Source organism: Xiphophorus couchianus, chromosome 22 (genome assembly GCF_001444195.1).
Source record: "Xiphophorus couchianus chromosome 22, X_couchianus-1.0, whole genome shotgun sequence".
Lineage (NCBI taxonomy): Eukaryota > Metazoa > Chordata > Actinopteri > Cyprinodontiformes > Poeciliidae > Xiphophorus > Xiphophorus couchianus.
Genome location: NC_040249.1, coordinates 12,592,246 through 12,618,527, shown reverse-complemented (window position 1 = coordinate 12,618,527; position 26,282 = coordinate 12,592,246). Strand labels below are relative to the sequence as shown.

The following is a 26,282-nucleotide window of genomic DNA, read 5'->3' as shown; positions in this document are numbered from 1 at the left end:
TCTTTGAATTATTTCATTCAGGAAAACTCAAACTTTAGCAACTATATCCTCTTTGGAACTACCTTCTCTTTTCAGCCTTAAAGGAGGCTGATAAAAACAAAAAACAAATCCGGGGGTAATTCAGATCTCTTTTCAAAACGGTCTTAACTCCCTGCCTCTCTTGTAGAGAAATTATAAGTGTGCTGATACATCTGAGACATTATCACCATTTCCACCTTCATTTAATTTTGTAATAAACTTTTTCTTGCCGCTGGGTTTCAATTCCACGTCCAGCCATAGTTTTGGCATCCTTCTTTTGTAAACTCTTCCTGTGATACATTTTGAGCCACAGCAAAATTAGATTGGCTTACTGTAAAGTTTTTAAGTAAAGTTTTTAACAATTAAAACTCAATAGTTTGATTTGCCAAAGGAAAAATTAACAAAAAGCATTAAAAAAAAATACATCTCCAGATTTTAAAGTAAAGTAAATTCAGAACCTTATAAGCGCATACTGCTTTAAAAATTAAACTTTAATGCCTCAACACAAAACTGATTATCAAATGGGTTATTCACCAGTTCATTACACATCTTGTAAGAAAGAGCAACCATTTTCCTCTAAAATAAAACAAAGAGGAAAAAACGCATTTTATATTCACAATTAAAACCCAGCTAATCTTATGACAATGAATGTATTATTCACAATGTTGTGGAGTTATTTTAGTAATGCAAACTACAATGATCATTTTTAACCTCACCTCTCACTAAGAAAGGAAAATATTTTCATAATTATCTTCATAATTTATATAATTATATAATTATAATTATGAACACAGCAGTTTTGGTTTTGAAATTTGGTCCATGGTCAAAATAAATGTAGCAAAACAGGAAATTGTTTAGTATTTTGTGGGTAAGCAACACCTTTAAAAGTAAATTTATTGACTTCATGCATCAACTTCTAGCAGGATGTATGTTAGTTGTTGTCTTTCTGAAATTCACAGTTTTGCATTTCAGGCCTGGTTACTGAGCAAATCTTAAGAACTCAAAATGAGTTGTTTATTTTACGCATGGATGGTTTCTGTGCACATTAGTCTGTCTCCTTTAAAGTTTTGTATAGTTTCTGCCATAGTCCTACACAGCAGTTGCCCCTAACAAAGCCCAACATATAAAACAGGCTGTGGAGCTATTTCACGACAACATTCCCAGGCAGAAAATCTCAGTTGCTGCTGGTAAAACTTCTCCCCCAGCAACGTAAATATCCGCAAAGTTATCCCAAAGGTTTGGTGGACTGCCTTTGCTGCCAGTCATGACAAATGGTTATTTTTTTTTATGTGACAATGACTCTTTCATAGGTTAGACTGATTTAGATACTTTCTTTTTACCTTAGCATTTGAAAATAAACCAAACACTTTTTGTATTAACTCAGGTTATCTTTCTCCGTTATGTAAATTGGCATGGTCATTCAAATCAGATTTCTGATAAGCCAAACAAATATAGATGTTGACAGAAATATTTACCTACAAACACTTGTCAGGAACTAAGAAGATGGCAAAAAAAGCCAGGAACACAAGGACAAACTCAAAAACGGTCAAGTGAGTGAATGAGTTAGAGAAAACATCCACTCTGGATTCATAAATAATTGATACAAGCTCCTTTGCTGTCTGGTTTTCCTCAATATAGTCAAATAAACACAAAAAGAAAGCAAAATTATATAAACAAGAAGTTCTTGGACACCCACACTGTCTCAAATTCATCTCCCAGATGATGGGCAAGTTATGACAGGACTCTGCACATATGTGCCACGCTCCCTCTGAGGGTGTTGCCCCTCGGGCAAAAGGTGACGTTGGTAGCAGTAACCCAACTGACATCTGTCAAAGGCTATCACTGGTTTTAAATGCTCAGTGAGACAGCAAATGACCCCATGTGTCATCCTAAGAACCTAAATAGCACGCAGCGGGACTTTTTTTCTTTTTCATAAGCCTCACCTTTTATTAATAGGGCCACAACTTAATAATGGAGACTTTCAGTTTGTTAAGTTGCTGTTTGGTGAAACCCAAATTACATCCTATCCAAGTCAGTTTTCATACTCATAATTAGAAAAATGTCTAGAGAGTGTGGTCTGGACATTTTCCCAACAGATGCTGTTCACACGTTTACACAGGAAGATTCTTTGTGAGAAAATATGTAAAAGAAAGATAAAAGCTCTTGAAGATCTACTTCAAGAAGCACACAGTTGAAATCAGATGATTTCCTTTTTAGCACATCCAGAGTGGTTCTTAATGACTGATATGTAAATTTACCTAGCACAAAATTCAGGAATTTTTGGGGGGATTGTTAGCATTACGTCTTATCAGTACTTTCTTAGTTGGAAAGTATCTAAAAAGGGTCACATCTTTAGGAAAAAGCATTTTGGAATAGAGTATGTTGTGTGCCTGAAAAACTTAGAGTCCACTCTACTTAAATCAAACAACTATTTCTGCTATTGTCTGTTTGTTTGATGTCTTTTGTTGGATTGAGTGGGTGGATTTTGAATAAAGAAAATGCACCAAAATGTTACTATTTATTAATTTCAGCACTTAGGGATTTTAGCAGTGCTTCAGAGAACCTTGTACAGCCACAAGAGTATGGCACCACGACCTCATGTTGGTCACTGTTGTGGGATAGTTTCACATTCCTCCACCAACAGTTTGTTGCCAGCAACCCATCTAGGAAGACAGTCAGTAAGAGCGTTTATAAGGGATTATGACTAGTTAGGGTGTCTTGTATAACATGTCTCTGCACTGAGATTCCTTCCATTGATAACAAGTCTGTTTCAGAGATGTAGATGCTGCCCCACATCATCATACTTCCCCCACAAATAAAACCCCTTCTTGGTACTGGTAGTGGAGGATTTGGCATATTTTTCACAGGGATAGCGAAAACACCCAACTTTGCTGCTTAACCCATAAAGGCATTTTTGGCACAAATTTGGCATCAATTTGGGAAGAATGGGCTTTGTTGCCAAGAAGCACTATTACAAAGAAGCAAGAAAATGACCAACTATAGCCTTTCTTCCTTTTTGTATTAACATAAACATCTGCTATGATACTGATGAGCTAAATAACAGTAAAATAAAGCAGGACACTCTCTTGTTAGTGTTCTCATACCGAGCAGCTGCTCTGTGACAAAGTCATTAATGCTCCAGATGATTCGCTTCATACGTCAACAAGTGCCTGTGCTACTCAACTACCATCTACTCTACAGCACAAGCTGCATTGGGACTTTTTAATGTCTTTTGGCATTTCCTGTTAGTCAGCCTCATGAACAAAATACCTTCAAAAATGCTTCTTTTCAACAAAAGATCTCTGAGCATACAGTAATTGCCATGGTAAGGCAGTTTTAAAGTTCTGGCACCAGCTCACTGTTTTTATTGTCAGCCAGCTGCAAATGAGCATATGGGGCTGTGGATTTCCTGTGCATCTGCGCAAAATTATGAAAACATGAAAATGGCAAATTTCTCAGCCTTTATTTTAGGAGTATTAATCAAATTTTGTATAATTTTGATAATTAGAGTCCGCAAACACACATAGACTACATGTTTGAAATTGTGCAGTTTTTCTTTGCTTGAGATGGGACAAGCAATCACACAAGAACCGTCACACGCTAGTGAATTTCCCTGAGGAGAAACATTAACCTCGTAAAAGGGGAATCTGTTCACGTTATGCAAAGGTCAAACAATTCTCAGTTTAAAGGTTGGTGCCAAAATGTACGCTCGGCTAACATGAAGAGATGGAGTTGTCACTGAAAAAAAAATTGTGAGATATTAAAGGAAACACGTAGACCAAGACCAGCTAGTTTGGGTTGTAATTGCAGCAGGTTTAATTCAGGGATGTGCTGAAATTTAAAACGGAGAAAATGATCAGAGTTTGACGGAGGACAAAACCTAAAACAACCTACATTTTAGGTTGGAAGAGCAATCTGTTACTTACTACTGTCTCTCTACTGGTCAAAATAAACTCTGCTTCAATGCCTGCTTCTCTCATATCTTTTCGTCTCCATCTTCTTGTCTACCCCATTACGTTTTCCTTCTCCACCAGTAAACAGACTTGTGTGGAAGGGACCACCAGTCTGTTGGTCCCTTCCACACAGAATCACATAATTGATTCTGTGTGGTTTAACAAGACAAACACAGAATACTGAAACAAAAGTTACAAGAAATGTTTTGAAAATGCATCTGTTGTGCTTGTTTTACCATTTGCAGCCACGCAGATGCCTCTTTTTTTGTTAAGAGGCATCGTATGTTTACATGCAGATGATTTGAGGGTCAAGAAAGTTGCAAATTTTCTTAAATAAAATGCGAAAACATCATTTAGTTATATGAAACTTACAATAAGTGCTTTTAAGTCATCGTCCTCACAGTGGAAATTTATCAAATCTAAATTAAGTTACTCCTGAATCTAAATTGAAAATAAAATTCCAGGAGATTATGACAAAAGTTATGGATTGCTAAAGAACATGCTAAAGCCCTCAAAATGACCTTATCCCCTATAAATTAAATGCATATTACATTAATTTTCAAATTTCAGTCTTGGAACAAAAGCTGAAACCTAAACAGCACAAAACAGGCCTTCAATAATAAAAGTTAAAAAAGAAAACATCAACTATGTAAACAGATAACACCCCCACCACTCAAGTTTCTAGAAGTTGCGTAATGCAGTGAAATAATTACAATAAGATGAACATGTATACTGAAATCTAAAAGAAACTTTAAGCTGAAATGTTTAAAGTCAGATTTATACTCAAATTTGTGACTGTCATGATCATTATGACTTCTGTGAAAAAACATTGAGGCAAAACATCCGTTCAGTGTTATGCAGGGAAAAAGATCTGTGTTTGAAAAATGGTACCATCTTCAATCTATTGCAATGTGACATAATGTTAATATTTTTTGGACAGTTTTATTAAACTAAGAAAAATAAGACAGGTCGGTCATGAAAAGATTTAATTCATAAATCTTTTGAAGCCCTAACATTTAGAATAAGAGGGTTCCACTTTGGCAGATATTAAAATCCCGAAAGAGAGTGAAAGGTTAAATCTGTTTAATTTAAACCTTTGACGTATCGACCTATTAAATGTGTGACGGCTTCATTCCAAGGTTTTCAAGCATTAGGACTTTTTACACTGCAGGCTGAGAATGCTCACTTCAAAGATCTCTAAATTAAACATAATGAATAATCTAACTATAATTAAAATTATGGATTGTTTTCATTGATTTCAAATGACTGCCCATTTGTCCAGAACTGACAAAATGTATATGTAGAGTGTTTGTGCGGGTGAGTGTTTTTGGTGTGCATGTCTGTATATTGCTGAATCTCGTTGGATGTCATCAATCATTTCCTCGGCTTGTGCCGACTGTGTGACCAAGGAAAAGCTGTCAGCTCAGTGTTGGAGGTCACTAGCTGCTGTGAATAATAAGACAAAGTGTCATTTATGTGTTTTGAAATGTTGTTAAACACTATTTAACAGGAAGGGACGCTTTCTACATCCATTGGGACGCTCAAAAGCTACTCTGCGACAGTCATTTCAATTACTACTTTTTATTTCATCATTTCTGCTGATGTGGAATATTATTCTGCTTATTTTCTGCTCTCTTCCACGAGCGACAATTACATGTTTTGAACTTTCCATTTAAGAGAAAACTAAGTGCTGCATAAAAAGCTCAAGTCAGCACCGATTTGCAGTTATATTGCAGTTTTGATAGATTTTAGATGCTATCTCTGTAATATATGCGGACACACACCTTTGTCCAGAGTTCCCAGACATTTGTTCAATTAATATTCATGAAACAGTTTGGCTCATGGCTCAAGGTCAGGAGACTGACCTTGGGATTGTATTGAGTGCCAGGATGCATTTCTGTAGTTTTCCCATTCCTCTGGTGCTTTCTCAGAGGTTTTATCTGTTACTCGCAGACACCAAATACATGACCTGTTCAAGCTTTTAAGAGTGTGTGAATAATGTGGTCACAAGGTACCTGAGATTTATGGTAGGCTTAGATTAAATGACTCTGACAGAGTTTAAAGTTTCTCTTGAGAAATATGCAACTGTCTCTAAATACAAGCAACCTTAGAAATACCAAATTAAATCTTAAAAGTGCACAATATTGCCAAAAGTGTTTGCTCATCTGCCTTCACATACATGTGATCTTAATTGACATTTCATTCCTTGATGACCTTTGTGCAATGATGCTAATTCAAGCTGGAACAGGAAAGAGCTACCCCCAAACTTTCCCCACAATATTGGGAACTCCAGGAAATCTAATCTAATCTGCAATGAACAACTGTCATGGTCTTGTTAGTCTGATGAAACACTCAGTACTTGTAAAATGAAGATAAGTAAAACATGGCTCAGGACAAAGCAGGCTGTCAGGATCTTGGGTTGTTTTTGAGTTTTTTTGTTAAACGTTTTGATCATTGTTGTTTGCCTTAGTTATTCTTTACTTTGATCAGATTGATTTATGTTCTACTTTAGTTAAGTCTGTTCTTACTTATTCTAGTTAGATCATGTTACTAATTTCTTGTGTTTAGTTATTCTTTGTCTCACTTATGTGTCTGATCTCCCCTGTGTGTTTACGTTCTCCTTGCTCCCCTGTGCCTTTTATCTCTCACTTTTCCTCAACCTGCTTTCTGCTCTCTCCTCACAGCTGCTCTCAATTAGTAATTAGTCTTCGTCCATTGTTCCACCAAACAATCTCCCAGTATTTAACCATCTCTCTTTCTCACTCCTTGATGGTTCCTCCGGTTTAACTCTTTTGCAAAAGTACCTGGTCTCCATTTGGTCCCTGGCTGTTTACAGTTTCTGTAAGTTGTTTTTGGACTTTATTAAAATAACATTATTTAATCTTTATACATGAAAACTGCAAACTTTGCTGGGTTGTGCACCCTCCTCACAGTTCAGGACACAAGCAGGTCAAATAACTGTTTAATTGTTTCAAGCTTTCTACATGGAGTTGCAAGTTGTCTTTGTCCATGGGTTATTTTCAGCAAAACCAGCTTCCTCTCACTATCCACAAGTATAAGTATTTGGCTAATTGGAGAGCTTAAATTGACCTTGGGTATATATGTGAATGGTTGTTTATCCCTTCTGTCTCTATATTTTCTATTAGGTCATCATTCCAAAAAGAGGTTGTAGTTTAGACAGTCATGCAGGATGTGAGATGCATTCAGTACTTGTAATATGAGAGATGTTGTTGTGGGCCATTCTTAGCTTTGCGCTGAATGCATCAGATTCTGAATATTGTATTTCTTAGTTTTAACAGACACTGGAAGATCACCATGTGACTCTGCTCTCTGTACAGATGAATTTGTGCTGCTACTGCCTTACAATCTTCTTATCTAATAAATACAACACATTAATTCCTCGGCCCAGCCTTACCCTTACAGCTCATTGATGTTGCAGGATTGTAATTTTAGAAATGCCTCTGTGATATTTCTCTTCATTGTAAAAGCATAAAGAGAATTTGAGGATCAAAAATTAAAAGGATGATATGAAAATGTGTGTTTTCTCTGAGGGAACCTTTCCAGGAATCATAAAGTTTTCTGGGGCATTTTTCTCCCCCCATGTGTTGCCACAGCAGGAACCAAAATCAAATCAGACAAAAGCAGGTAGAAACCTACCTTAAAAATGGCCTCAGTAGGAGGTAAGGCCTTCTGGTTGGACCCTTGCAGAATAGAACAGGTATAATTTATTTTGCCTTAGTATGGATATTCAGGTGTACCAGCAAGAAAGTAACAAGCAAATGGAGGCATGTAGATTAACGCAAAGGTAAATAAGAAAAAGACACTGTATGGTAAGGGTACATTTACAGCATGAGAACAAAACTCTGTAAATGTATTAAGGATAGTGTAGTCGGAGTCAACAACTCAATGACTTAAGTTTGCATGCAGCAGACATCCTGTTGCAGGAGCTACTGTGGGTATGTAAATATTCTTCCCAAGAGAGCCATTTCACAGGCTTTATCATTAATGAAGTGGATATTTACTAACTTTGTTTGAGATAGAATTTATTTTATCTCAGAGTTTATCTGCTATGGATTATCATAAATGAGGCATATGTCTTTGGGATTAATTGTAATCCCGATCAGAGATCTTCTTCCTTTCTCCTGCCGTCAGGAATCAGGAGCGGTGCAGCTCATTAAAAATCTATTATAGCTACAAGAGTATTCTGATCTGTTGCTATTGGGCTATGTTCACCACTACCATTTCCCACTAAATATGCACCTCAGTCAGCAAGATGGACTGTTGACAGCTCAAGTATACATCCAGCACACTTGAAGGGAAAACTGCTTCCACCGAAACTTGGCTGAATCATACTGGAGGAATGACGGCTAACATTCTTACATCAAGATGTCAAAGCAATGAATCTGCTGCAGGATATCTTAAAACTGTGGTCCATACCTGAAGCAGTCATGGATGTGCTCATGGGCCAATGAAACAACTGGTTACCATGGAGACTGAAAGGGACTGATGTATACATATTCTACTTACTACTTAAATAACTTTGCTGGGGTATGAGAAGATGTGACAGTGTTTGCTCCCATCCTTAACCCTGTTTGATCTTTTAACATTCAAAGAAAGACATCAGCAAGTTAATCTGGAAAGGAGAAATTAAACAATTTAATTATTTAGATTTTAATGGATAATGAATTTTTTGGCAATTGCCTCTACATCTTAAGCACAGAATATCTATGCAGATAGGATTTTGAAGTAGTGAAAGATGAAAGGACTATTCTAACAAAGAATATGAATGATGTTTGAGGAGCTGTTGGCTCCCTTAGTTTTCTGACACCAAGACCCGTTTTTCAGGGCATTGAACAATTTAAATCCGCATTGCTATCTTAAAAAAAGCCATTTGAAATGGTTTCAAATGATCCAGTACTGTCGATGAATACTGAAGTTTCTGAAGAGTGAAAAACTAAAGCCCTGTACAAACTGAGATGAGCCCAGTATAGTTTCATAAATAATTAAAATAAAAAGTGCATTCACAAGGTAGGATGAAGCACCGTGTGTCCTGGTCCAATTGGTGGTATGGTACACTGTCAGAGAATGACACAAAAAACACCAAATGTGCCATGTTTGTCATTTGTGAGAGTGAGGCTCATGTGAGATAGAGAGAGATGGAGCTTCAACATTATCATTTAAAAAATGGCACCACTTGCATGACCAATATGAAGACAGCATTTTGAATTTCATCCATTCTGGAACAAGGTTTCAAAAATGATTGTTTCTGTTCTCCCGAGATGGTGAATTCGTGTGGATGCACAACGTAAAAGACAAATTTTTTTCTGATGCACCTAGAATTGTGTCCATGTGGACAAGGCTAAAGAAAGCAAAACATGTGGTTGTAGAACAGGTTGTTTTGTGCTGTACATTCACCATAAAACAACTGTCTTAATATTAAGATTATTAATCCAATAATGTTAAGATTAAAACTTAACATTATTTTGCTGCAAAGTAAATAAAGTCCAGATTGTCTGGTTGCCTACTAAGCACACATGTCAAAAATCCTCCCTGAATTTCCAGTTGAGACTGTGCAGTCTACAGGCGGTAGGGTGATGACTAGTCAATACTTAAAGAAACAATCCAGTTTGTTTAGTCTTGTTCACAGAACATTTCAGCTGTTCACAGCTGAAATTCGAGCAACACAGTAGAATGACTGCAAAGACTTTTAGCAGTTTTCAGACTTCAGAGTTTGGACAACCTTGTGGTGTCCCTTTAGTTCTGCAATGTTAAATTATGAAACAAAAATCTCATTAACAGAAAAGCAGCAGACCTCACAGGTATTATGCATCTAGATTTGTCCACCTCAAACTGCCCAGTCGCAGTCTCCTCGTCAGGGACTATCTAATTCTTTTTATTTTGCTTCTGAATCACTAAATCCTATTCAACTCGCCATAAATCGATCTCCCTCGCTTCTTCTATCTTTCAGTCTGGCACGCTCCTCCTCTCCTTCATTAAGAAGCGACCTGTCCTTGTCTCCTTTCATTTAACACGCACAGCAATCCAATCCCCATCCAATTGTCTGTATTTGTGAAATATTTTGCTGGCATTAGATGAGGGCAAAAGCTGATTTCATGGTTATTGTTTGCCGCTATGTGTTCATATAAGGCCTTTGACAGAGATCTTGATAGAGGGATGTCCAACTCCTTGTGAAAATAAAGTCAAAGGCTTCCTTTATTAAAATGGGGTTGTGCATAGAAATTTTTGTAGCAACAAGTTTATTTTCAGCCTGTAGCTGTTAAAATAATCCCAGCTTAGAAAATCATTGAGTATTTTTTAGTTTTTTAATACAAACTGTTGATGTCTATTTTATTTTGTTTGAATAATTATTTTATCTGCTCATTGTTCTTATAAGTTTATAAATCAGTTTAGTGTTTTTATGCTTTGCATCGCTTAAATCAAATGCTTTTGTTTTAAATACACTACAAAAAAAAAAAACAAGTATGAATTCCACTTCACTTTATAGTGAACTCACCTGCTGTGTACCCATTTAGCAGTGAAATCCCATTATGGAAAATACAAGTGATGCAAATGTAGATTTATTGTAATTCTTAACAGTACATATCATATCGGTTGATTTTCTTTTTTTTTAAATTGTTTTCCACCAAAACCAAGTGCTGTGCAACACTTGGTTCTGGTCAAGATACGTTTAGCCCGTCTGAGAAAGTATGTGATCTAAATTGATGGGTTGTGTGCTAGAAAAGCTGTAATTTTTTGATGCTTAAGGCAGTGGTTCCCAAAGATTGTCTTCTGGGCTCCCCCAGTCGTTCCCAAAGATTTTCTGGGCCCCCCTATGAATTACAATAAAATCCATAGGGTTTCATTGTACTGCCTGCACCACAAGGCAGACAAACTGTGCCCAGTTCAAGAAAAAAAATCAACTGGGCACCCACATCGTTCAACCAGAAAGAAACCTATACACATATTTTGTTTTTAAACTCCACTGAAATTTATTTGCAACAAAATACACCACAAACCATCTTTACGGTGAAACACTTTGGGATCTACTGGCTTAAGGTGTTTTAGCCATCAGACATTTTTCCTAAGTGGGTTCTTTTAAGTGTGGCTATTTGACTTCCTCTTAGAAATATGTGTCATTCTCCAAATCAATATTGCTCTGACTGATGTCTGCTGCAGGTTAAATACTCATGGTTTGCAGCCACATCATAGAACAGCAGTTTTAAAAAAACAACTAATTATTCATTTTTGTCAACTGTTTCACAAGATGTTCTGTGCATTTTAATCAAACAATGTTTTCAAATTCAAAATAATTATCTCCAAGCCAATGATGAGAGAATACACAGTGCCTGCGTGAGAATAAAGACCGAAAGCACTATTTATGCTCTCTCTAAAATCTAATCAAATAAGACCAAAGAAACAAAGTGATTTGTTTTCCTCTACTCAAAAACAACCAATTTGTATTTTTATTTACATACATTAGATATCTTTATATAGGTTTTGTGTGGTTCCAGGAGTACTGCCACCTCAACACTTCTGAATCATGAATAATGTGTAACCAAACATCTCAGCATGTAAAATATTCAGTGTCTTGCTCACTGGGCTCTATGATTTGTGTTATTTTTGTGACTTTGAATTGTACCGTAAATCACTCCCTATGTTTCCCCTGACATGAACAAAGAGATTTGACTGAATGCAAACAAACAAAACATTTGAATTATGATTTAAATGATTTAAAGTTAAAATGGTAACCTGGAAGTTCTGCATTTCACCAGGAAGGAGAAAGGAAAAATTGAATTTCTGATGTTTGAGCTGGGTTTTTGCATTCAACAAATTACCAATTTTTTAGTATTAGGATGTTCTTTCCTATGCCAGCATCAAATGCCTAAACACAAATTAACATCTTGCTAATATAATCATTCAATAGTGATCTCATGTATTAATATCCTGTTTAGTCCATTGTTACAAACTACAGCCCTGAAAGAATTTAGTTCAATTAATTATAGACGAGTCACATTTGTTATTCCACCTTTACTTGCTCTCTTTTTTTCTAGCTTACTTTGAAGAAAAATAGCTGCCTTAGTTTAGCTGTGAATTAATACAGTGGACCAATTTAAGCGTGAAGTCATGAGAAGCTCTTTGTCTCCTTCAGGCTGAGAAGAGAGCCCCATGGTTATAATGAACTGAAGCATGAAACTCAGAAAATGTGAGTAGCAAACATAAACTGCAAAAATTTAGACAAGGTCTTTTGGCATTCTCTTGCAAAAATCCTGCTTTCCTATAAGCTAGTTGTCTGCTTCTCCCTCCAGCAGACTTGCTATTCTTTCGGCGTTCACATTTAATTTGTCTCGCACAAATATTATTTGTAACTTATTCTGCTTCTCGCACCATCTGCTACATTCAAGGAGCCTTTTATTGCATAATTAGCTGGAAACTTACATGAGACCAATTCAAATTTGAATGATCATTGCAAATTAGGTTTACTGGCAAAATATACAAGCTAGCAGCTGTTTGGACTGAGCACATTAAATACAAACAACTTAAATACCCTAATGTTATTAACATCACAAGTGGTTTCTCCATCTTAAGCACAAATGCCATTTTTAATTACTACTGCAGTCTCAAGATTTTTTAACCCCCACATGACAACTATTTCAGTACCTAGTAGTGCACCTTTTGCTGTTATGACCTGCTGCAAATGTGATTCACAGTCAGGCACCAGATGCTGGCAGAATTTCTGAGCAATCTGAGCCACCTCCTGTTGGGCAAAGACATCTAGTTCATAAATATTCTTGGGTTTGTGTGCTACAACTGCCTTTTCAAAATCTCACTAGAGACTTATCAACAGAGTTCAAGTCAGGCGACTCTGATGGTTTTCTTGGTGGGGTTCTGAAAGTAACTTTGGTGAAGTTTGATATATGGTTGGGATTAGTGTCCTGTTTGTAGCTTCATAGACACCAAAGCTTTGGCTTCCTCACATTCACTAACAGTATGATATGTTCCCAGGATTTCTTGACACTAAACTGAATTGATTTTGCTCTCCACAAGCTACAGATTTTCAGTGCCAAAGTTTGTAAAGCAGCCTTTATTGTAGGTGTTTTGCAGAATTATTTAAACAAATATAAATTTTTTCCTTTCACTCATTTATAGGTAATTCTATTTAGGTCTCGATTCATTGCTCAACTAACTGGAATCCCCCAAACTCTTTGACTTATTTATACAATTGTGAACAAATTGGAGTTAACTTTTCTTGTGAGTTTTGGTCAGTGTATGTCTACAACTTCAGGCATGCAGCCTTTCAATGATGCATCAACTAAACCTTGGGGAAATTGAAACTTCAATGGCCACTGCCACCAGGTCTTGACGGTTTGGAAAACTAACTGTGAATGTTGATGATGCTTGATTATGATGTAAAAAAACAACTATGTTTTAAAAGTCAGGTTATTTGTGATAGACCTACCAAAGTAAGAGAGGTAAAGACAGAAAAGAAGAGATGAGAGGAAGAAGGATAGAGACAAGGCTTCTCAGAGTATGTGAGTATTTATAGATCATAAATAGACAGAACCTCTGCCTGGCAGCAGCAGTGTGCTGCTTGTTGCTATTGCTGATGTCTCTGTAAACATACAGCATATCTCTGACTCAATGAGAAACATACGGAGTAGAGAGGATTTAGATATTGAAGTAAAGACGTAGGGAAAACCAATATAATGATCAAGACAGATCTGCATGGCCAAAATCAAATGTATATCTGTATATCAAAGAGAAAATGAGATTCAAAACAACGCCATTCATAATTAGGCCATTGAGATGTTCCGAGATCTAAAGTCGGATCAGCTCTATCTGCGTTCACAGCTCGCCTACTCTCTCTCTCTTTGCCTCTCTCTCTTTCTGCCCATAAGCGTGCGCGCGTGCCGATCCATGTGAGAGTGCAGACCAAAAAGCGCGCGCTTGCTTCACTCAGCTCGTGGAAGCGGAGAGCGCACAGATCCACAAGGAATAATAAAACACAGCTTCCTGCTTTCCGCGTATGGCACTTCAAATATGACTTATTAACGGTAGTGTACTTGCAGCCATCTTCTGACGAAAACGAGAAATTTAAAAAGTAATTTTTTTTTTCTTTCAGTAAGAAACACTAATCTTTCAATTGCTTACCACAGTTCCACATACCGGCGCAGACTGGGAATATGAAGCAGAAAAACCGTGACCAAAGCTTGTCGGAGTCCAGAGAGCTGGATGGATCCTATGACCAGCTGACGGGTGAGTTAACTTTGAAATTTTACCGTCTGGGAAAAGATTCAATATAACCCGATAGTCTTGGTTGTTTTAACAAGAACTTTAGTCATATGTCAATTAAATGAAAAAAGGAAAAATATGTCATGGACAATTAAAATGATGATTTTTAATGTTCAGCTAATTGTCACTTTTTGTTAGAGTATGTGCGGCTTCCAAGTCTTAGTCCCCAAAAATGTTATTCTTTTACCTTTTGGATATTTTCCTAAAGAACAATAAAAAACTACATCTATTTATAAGTTACTATATTTAATCTTTTCTCTCAGTGTTGCATGAGATGTGCGTATTGTTAAGTGATGCATTTCCTGTCTTTTGACTATTTTGTGGTAAAAGTGCGAATCTTGGCTTGGCTCAGTTATGGGAGACCACCTTTTATTTTTGTCGGCGTGTAAAGCGCTCTGTATTGAAAACACTCGTCCAACCCTGAAAAATTACGGAATTCCGACCACATTCCTCTACGTTTTGAGGGAGTTCACTTCAAAGAGAAATCTCAAATCCCAGTGAATTCCCCCCGGCCCCCTTTCTCACTGCAACGATTAAAGACAAAGGTGATTCGTGAATGAACGATGTAGCTTCAAACATCTGGTCGATTTAGTTAATTTCAGTGGTTAACTTTGTGCGTGTGTGCTGTCTTTCTATGGGTTGAAAACCTCTTCCCAACATGTCAGATTCCTGATGTGAAACTATGTTTGTGGTGTGTCTACACCTGTGGCATAGTAAATATGACTTATAATAATTTAAAAGTCATGACCAGGTAATGAGCAACTTCATATTTTGCCAGCAAGGAAGCCTGTTGACTGTGTGAGCTGAGCTCTCCATTCAGGAGTTGTGGAGGCAAGCAGTTTTGTCAGTGCATTAACGATTGTGTGCAATTTCTGCTAAAAAGGATTTTCTGATCAGAGGTCTACAAAGGCAAAAGATTTCTATTATTTCTAAAGTATTTTGCCACAGTGAAATGGTTATAGCATACAATATAAAAGATTTTAGGAGAAGGTGTACAGGTTTGAATTTAAAGCGTCTTTTCACTTTAATCGGCAGATGATCAAAATTGCAGGTGGAATTAATAACATTGATTAAATCTTCATTAGGTTCTCCTTTTGGAGGCTGGGATAAAAGAAGCATAAACTTAAGCAAGTATTTCCTCAAAAGTGATATGTCAGAAACAAGAAAGACGGCAAAGTGTAGATTCAAGAGATTGACAAGAGACGAACTGGGAAGCTGGATCAGACCATCTCCAAAACAGGACTCCTTTTTGGTGTTTATGTTTACTAGGAATCAAATATTGTCCAAGAGAACAATCTCTCTCTCTCTCTCTCTCTCTCTTTTTCCATATATATATATATATATACACACACACACACCCCAAGTCCGCTTTAAAATTAATCCATGGATGGTGGCATCCATCGTCACTTCCATAAACATTGTGCTGTTGTGACGTCAACATTCTTCTTCTGTGCATAGGGGTCACTTTGGAGTCATAATCGCTCACACAGAACTCTGATTGCGATCACATTTAATTAGCAGTATGGACGATCGCGCAAAGAAATCAGATTTCACCAAATTTCTTAATTGACCTGCTGTGTGAACGCAGCCCAAGACAGACTGACTGACATGAAGACAGAGAAACAGAAATTTTAGATGTCATACAAATTCACGTTGTCCTTGTAATAAGATGCAGATCCTGTTTCATACACACTAGATTATTCCACTTTGCTTTAACAGTCGGTCTCCCATGTGCGAGTGTCCACATGAAGTCATAATGCTTTTTTAAAAGTTGAATAATGAGTGCGAAAGAGCAGCACTAAGTCGTTCATGGTGCTGGAGCAATTTACTACTTGCAGAGTTAATGACTTTTTCAAAGATGTGAATAGCATGGTCAATTCATCTTTGTAAGACACTGTCAACTCTCCAGCATGCTTATCCCTGGTGGTTTGTGTGGTTATTAAGGCTTGCTCTCAACGAAAGTGGATATAGAGAAGATGAGTTGTAGATTAAGATGTGGAAAAACATGTCTCGTTTTTTTTGTTTGTATGCCATTCTTGGGTTATACTTGGGTTATATCTTAGGTAATACTGATATCATTAATTTAATAAATGCCTAAAAAGGGGGAAATATTTGAGTGCTACACATGTTCTTTTTTACACTTTATTGTTTTACACATTGCTTAATTGCATCAACTGTAAATTAACCTCTTTGAGTGGTACAACAGATTTAAGATTCATTTGCTCTCTCGATGCATACTGCACTTGATCTTGTCAACACAAATCACATAAATTATCACCTAAGCTCAGTATAAGATTAAAAACATAATGATTTCTGCAGGGTTGTCTTCAGATAATTAAAAGGCTAGATGGTGATAATATTGGGGAGGCATAGAAAAAGCAATAGGTATAGGAAAATTTCTGGGGTTTTACTGTGTAGTTACATATAGGGGTGGATACTGCTGCCTCTTTTTGTTTTTATTGGCAGGTGGCAAACAGCTGTTTAGTTTCATAATGCCAGTGTTTTTCAAATAATGCTTAAAAATAATTCAAAAAATTATATACATTATCAGTTTCCACAAGGAGATTTTGTTACATTTAGATACACTTCAATTCAAATACATTACTGTCATGTTATAACGTTTGTTCTCAATAAAACAAAAACGTGTTGTTTTGCAACTGATTTATTTTCAGATACTTTACTTCTCAAAAATGTTAATGTGTACACACACACACACACACACACACATATATATATATATATATATATATATATATATATATATATATATATATATATATAAAAACAGTATGTATTTTTTTTCTTGCTCATATGCACAACCATAGTGGAAAACAAGTAATACATAAAATTATTCATCGGTAATTAAATGAATTATTCATATATTACTTACAAAACAAATATTAAAAGTATCTTAAAGCTATATTGAATTGAATCAATATTGAATTAAATTGTGACTCAAAGTATCGAAACTGAAGTGTGAGGTTCCTAAAAATACTCAGCCGTATTCTAAACCATTACTACTATCCAAGAAGAGGCAACAGAGTTTTTTAATGGTTTACTGGAAAAAAAAAAAATCCAAGAATTGTTCAGACATTAATTGAGAGCAAAATCGGTATCAGCCATGAAAAGCCAGATCATTGCTTCTCTAAAAAATATACATGGCTTATAAAGAAAAACGTATTCATACCCTGAAAAGGAAACTCAGACTTTCTAATGAAATTGTATAACACAGCACCTACATGTGGATTTATGCAGAGGGAACGTTTTATAAATAATTTGTGTTTTGCTGCTTAGTTCTGTGACTCGCTGAAATCTCAAGTCTATTGTTTGTGCACTGCTGGAAATCAGCGACACACAAAACCTTCTGACATCATTAAAGTAAATCTGATATGAGTGAATAAAAACAAAAGAAAAAGACGACTAAACAGCATTTTATAAGAAGATCTCAAATTGGTGCATTTGCATATGACAGTTGATTTCATGCAAGTCCCAAGTAAGAGAAAAAGTGTTGCAGCATGATGTTAGCGCATTGTTTGTGAACATGGAGGTGGCTTTGTCTCTGCGTGTGTGTGTGTGCATTTGTGTGTGTGCGTGTGTGGGAAGAACCGCTACAGGTGAGTCATCCCTCTTACTTACCAACGACTTGTGAGTGTAGTGAGAGTGTGTGTATGTGTGCTCAAAGTAAAGCTGACCTGTGTTGCCTAAAGCCAGTGTGGGTGGTCTCCAATTCCAATTTGAGTGAAAATGTAGCCCCTCTAGAAATGAAATGAAATGAAATTTATTCGAACATGATACAAATATAAAAATAAAATAGTGCACAGTAACAAGAAGTGCATAAAAAAGAAGAGGAAATACAGATTTTTTGTTTCAGTTAACATATCATGCTCAAAATGGGGTAGGAAGAAGTGAGAACTTATAAACTCCTACCCCCTAAACACTTGAAACTTTAGAGTCCTACTGTCATTAAAAAAATCAAAATCAAAATGGCAGTCAGAAGTAGCAGTTACTAATATTTACCTATACATTTTCCTATTTTTTGCTGGTTTGTCTTTCTAAACCCTTACACCAAGTTGTTATCTGCAATACACACCTTATTGCTTTCTGTCACCCATATGTGTATCTATTGAAAATTACCTCCTTGTACTTTCTTTTGAATTGTATTAAGCTATTGCTTTGTTTTAAATCTTCATGTAACTTGTTCCATAACTTTACACCTTTAATTGAAATACAGAAGCTCTTTCTTGTTGTTCTAAAATTGCGGATCTTGAAGTTTGAGTGACCCCTTAAGTTATACCCCCCTTCTCTTTCAGAAAACGTGCTCTGTATGTACTCAGGTAACAACTTTTTAGATACTTTGAACATAAATTGAGCCATTTTAAATTCTACAAGCTCCTCAAATTTGAGAATTCTAGATATTATGAAGAGCGGGTTTGTATGCTCATAATAACCGACATTATGGATGATTCGGTTATTATGAGCATACAAACCCGCTCTTCATAATGAAATGACTCCCTCACAGGTTGCCGAGCCGTAATGAAATGAGTTCCGCAGTGCCTTCGCATGTGTCAGGATGTGTGTTAGCATGGCATTCCCCGTTGTCTGTAAGAGCGCTGGTTGAGAGATGAGAAATAATTATAGACGTGCGGAGCAGTAACCTCCTCCTTCACCTCACAAGCCACAATTAGGGCCAATATCATCTGCACACACACATAATATCTTATGCCGTCTGCAGCTTTTGTTTCAACCCTTATTCTGAGTCCAGAATATAACCTAAAATCTATCAGAATTGGTTGATAGCCGTTCGGTCATAATTTTTTGTTTTGTTCTAAAACTATACATTGAATATCAAGTTAAACATTTAAATATTGCAATCATGTGCTTATCATGACAGAAACTGTTCATGCATGTTTAGGACTTCATATTTTCTGTTATAACATCTTGTACAAGTGTCTGAGCAGCATGATTGCAGAATATGTATATACGTAGGTTTTCAACAAAGATGCATTAGTAGCTCGAGAAGTTTTCTGCTAAACTGAGAATTAGCAGAAAACTGAAATTTGATCACTCAAATATAGTTTTATTCCAGTCATGAATGCACGATGACTAGTGCACTTAAAGTACTTTTTTGAGTAGGTGAGCAGCCCATAGCTGAATTATAGTAGTACATCTTTTGTGTAGACAAATTTACTCAGATAAAGTCCTGCACAATATCAAGAAAACATGTAGCCAGATTGCTATTGCTGAATGTCACTTCCTGACTGTCTTCTCTGAGCTTCATCATCTCATCTAAAAATATGGTGTGTATTAAGCCATTTGGAATGTGAATGGATTTCACTGAAAATATGTTTCATGCTATGACTAAATATTGCATCCAAGCATTCCTTGATGCAATATTTTGTGGTATATTAGCACATTTCTTTATACAGACAAATCCAATTAAATGAAACAAATACAATAATAGCCTTATCTTTAGTGCAAATATAAGTAAGTTGTAGGAATATGATAGATGTTTTATACATTTTACTGTCATATATAGAATAAATGCAACAAAAAAATCATCCTGAGAATGGAACTGGTTACATTTTATTGGCTCTGACCAATGACTTTTAGATGAAATATTGAAATCTTACATTTTTGTTTTCAATGCATTAAATGTATCAAAACTATCACGTACTGTTTTGAATGTATAAATACATAACATGTACTTTAAAGTACCCTTTGGAGCTTATCTGCAATTAGATAAAAATAAGGTTCTACTTCAGACCTTCTAACTCTATCAATGAACCTGTGATACATGCTCATTGAATCTTTTGTGTGTAATGGTCTTTTTAAAAAAGAAAAACTGGAATTGGTCAAAATTGAAATTGGCATCTCTAACCCAAAAGGAATCTATTAATCGGTACCTACCTTTGAACGTCTGATTGGAGCATCTCTAATCCACAGACCAAACTGTAAAATGAACTTTTCTATAAACTATAGATAGTTAAATGAGTTGCAAACATTGAGTTTTTGAGTTCATTCATCAGTGTATTCCTTATTGAAATATTTGGAGCAAGTGACAGAAGTCTCATCGACAAACAGTCTTTATGTTGAGGGCAGCAAGTGATTGTGAACTATAAGCACATCCAATAGGTATGCCTGAGGACTGGCCCTTCATTGTCACCGTTTCTTTTCTTCTTAGTTTCAGTTTGGACAACTCCTTTTTGGACTGCTGAGTATTCCCTTTCCCACTGTCTGGCATAGATACAAGTCTTGACAACCTGAAACGTAAGACAGAGTTTCAACATTTGACAACTGAGTATGTGCAGGGTCTCGTCATTCAGAAATTTAACATATCCAAGGTTTGCAAGAACATGAAGTGGCAATAGTTTTACCCTGCTGACTGCATTGGTTTTCGCCATTTTTTTTACTCCACTTGAAATGTTTGTTCTGTCTTCATAATAACTAAATGGGGGTGGAAATTTTAGAAATGTAACCTAATTTAGATAAACGTGTCCCCAAAGGTAAAACTTGTAGTTCATTTGTAAATGCCTGAATGTTTGAATCTTAATATTTGAAGGATAATTGCACATTTAATTGTTTATATCTATGACTACAAGATGGCATGGTCAGGGTGTAGACAGGCTAGACCAGGGGTGGGCAACTCCAGGCCTCGAGGGCCGGACTCCTGCAACTTTTAGATGCATCTCCACTTCAACACACCTGAGTCAAATAATGAGGTCATTAGCAGGACTCTGGAGAACCTGACTGCACTTGGGAGGTGATTCAGCTGCTGGATTCAAGTGTGTTGGACCAGGGAGACTTGCAAGAGTTGCAGGACACCGGCCCTCGAGGACCAGGATTGCCCACCCCTGGGCTAGACAATGATCTCTAGGGCACTATCACATATCTGTCAAGGCACTCTTAATTTAGATGAAGAAAGATAATTATGAGCAAAACTGAAATAGTCCAGGTGAATGTTTTCACTGGCCTGGAATCTGCATGACAACCTCTGCTCTGACAGAGGAAGAACTGCTCCTACATTACATTTAATTTGGTTGAGTGAGCTGAATTAAGAACACAGATGGCTTTAAGAGATCTTGGTTCAACACTTTTTGCTGCAACAAGATTCTTAATGACCACTGGTGCTCCTTAAAATGCTTGAAATAATGTGGCATTGCATGTGCCAAGACATCCATGGTGCATTTGTCTCATTGAGGATCTTCTCTCTGTTGAGGTTGGAATCACTAAAATGACATGAAACAATCTCTACATGGAGTGGTACTTAGAATAGGTCACTTGGGTTTCCCTGTCGCAGTGGTTACATTAAAGAGAATTTGGTATGATAAAGAATGTGAAGAAGTGAACATGGCACTCTCTCAAAACCACAACCAAGAAACATGTCTTATGGACTTGCACAGAAACATCCTTGCATAATAAAATACATACATTTTTCTTTGTTTTGCTAAATAATTTATTTTTTATTGACTGTATACAAATCTATTAAATGTGTAACCCTTGTGATTGTTACTTTTGGAAAATGAGACAGTGACATCACGGCAAAAGGAACTCAAACCTGGTGCTATTGCTCACTGCATTTGACATATGTGATCTTAATACACCCATAATACAAACTAAAGAGGCAGTAATTATGGAAACACATAAATCAGGACTTGATGTTTCACAAAATGCACTTAAATTCTATGCGTTTGAATTTCATCTTACAGTAAAAGCTAGGTATTTGCATACGCTGTCTCTAACATTAAGAATAAATAAGCTGATCTAGTTTTATTAGTTGGGCCTACCATAATTTTACATCTCTGATAAACCCAACTGACCTAAAGGAAATCCAAAAATCATTTATCTTATATAAAAGTCAAAATTATGACTGAAGTCATTTTTAGAGCTTTTTTAAAAAAATGTCCTCAAAGTTTGCAGGCCCCCTCGTGCACAAGCATATTTTCTGGACACGAGTATTCAACAGGACTTAGTGTAGTGCTTTACTTTGTTCTGCTTGACCAATTGAAACTAATTTACCTTATTGCTTGCAGTCATTCAGGTCCAAACTTTAACTTCCTGGCTGAGGTCTTAAAATTATCTTCAATATTTCCATATATTCTTTTCTTATCTATTTTGTGAAGTCAGCCACCCCTCCTGCAGCAAAACATTCTCACAGCATGATGCTGCCTTCCACATGCTTCAAACCCAATATTGTGTTCTTAAACATTCAACAAATTAAGATCACTGTCTCTGACACATTTGCTGACTGTAAATTGGCTTATCAATTTTGTGTTTGCATTTCTGTTTATTCTTCCTGAGTTACCTAATAGTCCATGTTAGTACAGGCCTTGCTCCGCTGTGAATGGCGGCACTACTTCGTCAGCCTCAGCGATCGTCTTCATTTCTTTTGTTTTTGTTTTGCTAAGTTAATTTAGCAAAACTGACTTTGACTCAGAATTAATTAAAAAAAACTGAAACAATGGAGACCAACATCATTTCACAAACCAAATTAAAATAACTCAGACTCCAACTCCAGAAAGTTATGATGACCTCTCGTAGATTAAGTTTCATCAATTTAATTGCTTCATCATGAAGGAAAGCTATTTAATTACGTAGAAAAGTATTATTTTTTTTCACTTGTTTAAAGTCTGTTCAACTCATTATTTAGCAGAGCCAAAGGGCAACATGGACGAGTTGAGATGCAGACACTGGTACATTTGCATTTGTCTAAGTCTTAATTACACTCCCTGACCCTGTCTTTTATGTCTTGCTTTAAGAGCTCTTCTTACCCATCAAAGTCTGGTAATGAGCAACTATTTCTACTATATTTATTGTTCAGTAGCATTCAGATTCCTCAGAGCTAAGATTCCTCTGACTCTTGAAAAATTTGGCTTATTTGGATAATTCTGTCTCCCTATGATCCTTATTGTTTCAGTCTCAAATATACCCTTTTACTTCATGTTTGATATTATTTAATATATATAATAAACTCTCTTGCAGTTTACTTTGCCCTACGTATCTGTGTCAGTTCCTTGCTGTCTCATTGTCAGTTCTCTAACTTGCATCCTGACCCTCATCCTGCCTTCCCTCTCCAGCTGTGTGAAACCACAGTGCAACCGTAGCTTAATAGGGTGGGAAGCCAGAATCAATTCTAACGAGATTTAATCTTTGATAGAATCTACGGAAAGCCAGACGATCGTTAATTAAAATCAGACCTGCTTCCCTCTCTGGTAGTGGCACAACCTCTTGTTATTCTGGGCTCCTTCTCTGCACACACATCCATTCAGAAATGTGTGCAGGCAACAAGGACAGGAATGTAGGGGAGGATGAAGATTAAAGCAACAGGAGTTTTAAGATGGGGTTGGCAAACTGAATTTGCTAAGAAAGCTTTCAGGATAACACGGATAAAAGAAAACATTTGTTTTGAGTTTTTGTTTGTTCGATGCTGGGGCCGTCTCAGAAACATTTATCAACTTGAATGATTGACAGGAAGCGTGTCAAACTGTGACAGAGCCCCGTGTCTTTCACTGTGGGCCCTTCTCTTGCTTCGCTGCTCTGTCAGTCACAACATCTGATCTGCATTAGAGGATGATTTTCTGTCCATTAGCTCAGCCACTTTCCATTAGATGGAGAGTAACTCATCAGTATGAGGAACAGTAGATGTTCAAACAGTACAATGCTGCATTTACAAGTTACATGACTGTCCTTCAATATACCCTTTCATTCCTTTTATATAAATGTCTAAAGAACAGAAAATCCCCTAAAACTCTCTATTTTTTACAAGAAAAGTGATTGCTGTGTGTGTGTGTGTGTGTGTAGTCCATGCAAGGAGCAATCTACATTAGTGTGGAGGATGTCTGAAGGGTATGTATAACAAGTGTAATGTTTCTCCAAAATGATGCCTGGAGAGTGTGTATGTGTGTGTCTGGTTGAATGTGTACAGGATGGAGCTGTAACCAAAAAAGTCTGGTTTTACAAAAAATCATCTTTTGATTTTGTGTGATGAACACAAAATGCAAAAAAAGACAAATTAATGATTACCTCACCTAATAAAAAGCCATCTGAATGCACTAATCAGCAGATGATCAGGTCTTACTTACAACATTTATGTTTATACAGTGAACAATAATAATGATGTAAAAATGTCAACTACATTAAAATATCAACTGTGCACTGATTAATATGTCAGGGCTCCTTTTGCATTAATTACAACATCATGCAGGTGATCATCTTGTGGTTCTGCTGAGATGTTGAGAAAGACCAAGTAGCTTTAATCACATCCTTGAGTTTATCTTTGTTGGTACGTCTGGTTTCTCCCATCTTCCTCTTTTCAATACTGCATAGATTCTCTTCCTGGGTTTTCCACCAAATCAGTTTCACTTCTTAACTGGCTCTGTAAAAAAAAAAGAAAGAAAAAAAGGTTTGCTTTTCCACAGCATGAGAGCCAAGCCGGACCCCCATTATTGCATCATTATAAACGTCTTGTTTATGGCCGTGGTTGATCGTTCTTGTTTTATTTTGCGCTTTGTATTGTATGGACACAGTTTAACTGCACAAATTAGTAACCATGCTGACACAGGCCCTATTATCACCACTTTTATTTATGAACTCTTTTTTTAATCTACAGGTAATGCTTGTGAATGCATCACAATCCTTAGCATCTGATTTCTGATCCCCAACAGCAGCATTGGAAACCTTTAGAGCAATGTTTATTTAAAAAAAAAAACCCTGCTGATATAAAAAAAAAAAACCCTAAAGTGTTAAAAAGCAGAATAGAAAATCATCTATATGGAATAATGGGAAAAAAATCAAATAAGAGCAGTGCTGCTAAAACTGTTACTCTGATGCTAAGCATATTTTTTTTTCTGACAATGCAAGGCTGCCAACACCGAAGCGCAGGTTCACATACTGTATGTGTGCACAGTCAAGAAAGAAAGCACAGTGGGAATAGTTGGATCAATAATCCATTGGTCAAGATAAATTGTCTGCCTATGTAAACAGTGTATAACTGATAGACCAATTAAGAGAACTTTAATTGAGATTGTCTTCTGCTGGACTGTAGTGGTAAGAGGTGATGTTATTTAAACTGTGTGAAAATTTTTTACTTGGACTGAAAATCCCAAACATGGGTCATAGTTATGCTTCTGCTAATTTTGTCCACTGTTAAATATGCAGTGCGTATATAAATAACTTTTCATGAATCAATATTTATTGTTTGTACTAAATGCATTAAAATGTTGTTTTATTTTATTCCATGTCATATGGCACTGAAATCGCTTACCTTTTGAGAATTGGTGGCTTGTCAAAATTAATAATTTACTTGCATGTAAATTGCATGTGCATTTACATATCTACTTTATGTAAACAGTTTTTATCAGAAAAACAAATATTTTCACACACGTTTAGAAAACTCCAGTTTTAATATATTGGTAGTTATGGGGAAAAAGATTACTTTACAATAAAATGATGTGTGGAGAACAAGCTAGAAACCACAATAACCATGTCTTCAATTTTACAGATTTTCTGTCAAGATACTTCATGACCTGAATCTTTTGTTTTTGAAAAGTTAATTTATTGGAGAAAATTATAAAAAGACATGGAAAATGATTAACAAAACAATAGTAGGACAATTATTAACTGTACTTCCAGTCATACATGCTCATTAAATAGTTAATCTACTTTAACTATTTACTTTAAGTTTCAGTTCACTGAGTGTCTTTTATATAAAATTTATACATTTAACTTTTAAATAAATGTCTTGTCTATAACTTTTCAGGAATAATCAACCAGTTCTATATGTTAATTATAAAAGAATCTTTATGGGACTGTTTCCAGTCCAAATAATCCTCAGAATTAAATACAAATGAGGTTGATTTGTTTTTCCACAATGTATTCACAAAAACTTTGCATGCAATATTCTTTGGGTATTGAAAAATAAGAAACAGATTTATTTCCCAGAGGACAGACCTGGAAATTTTTCAATTATTGTATTATGCACTGGCATGTAAGGGCTTATATGCGTTCCTCTAGCACTTGGTCTTG

The 26,282-nt window shown here is 36.2% G+C and overlaps 1 protein-coding gene across 2 annotated transcripts in view; it reads left to right on the top strand.

Moving 5' to 3' along the window:
• Positions 1-13,894: 13,894 nt before the first annotated feature.
• LOC114137624 (Kv channel-interacting protein 2) overlaps positions 13,895-26,282 on the top strand; it is a 96,190-nt gene continuing 83,802 nt past the window's right edge. For both annotated transcript variants that reach the window (XM_028006356.1, XM_028006352.1), the window contains exons 1-2: positions 13,895-14,023; positions 14,126-14,225. In XM_028006356.1, coding sequence (XP_027862157.1) covers positions 14,153-14,225 — 73 coding nt within the window. In that variant the 5' untranslated portion in view covers positions 13,895-14,023; positions 14,126-14,152. The remainder of the gene's footprint in view (positions 14,024-14,125; positions 14,226-26,282) is intronic.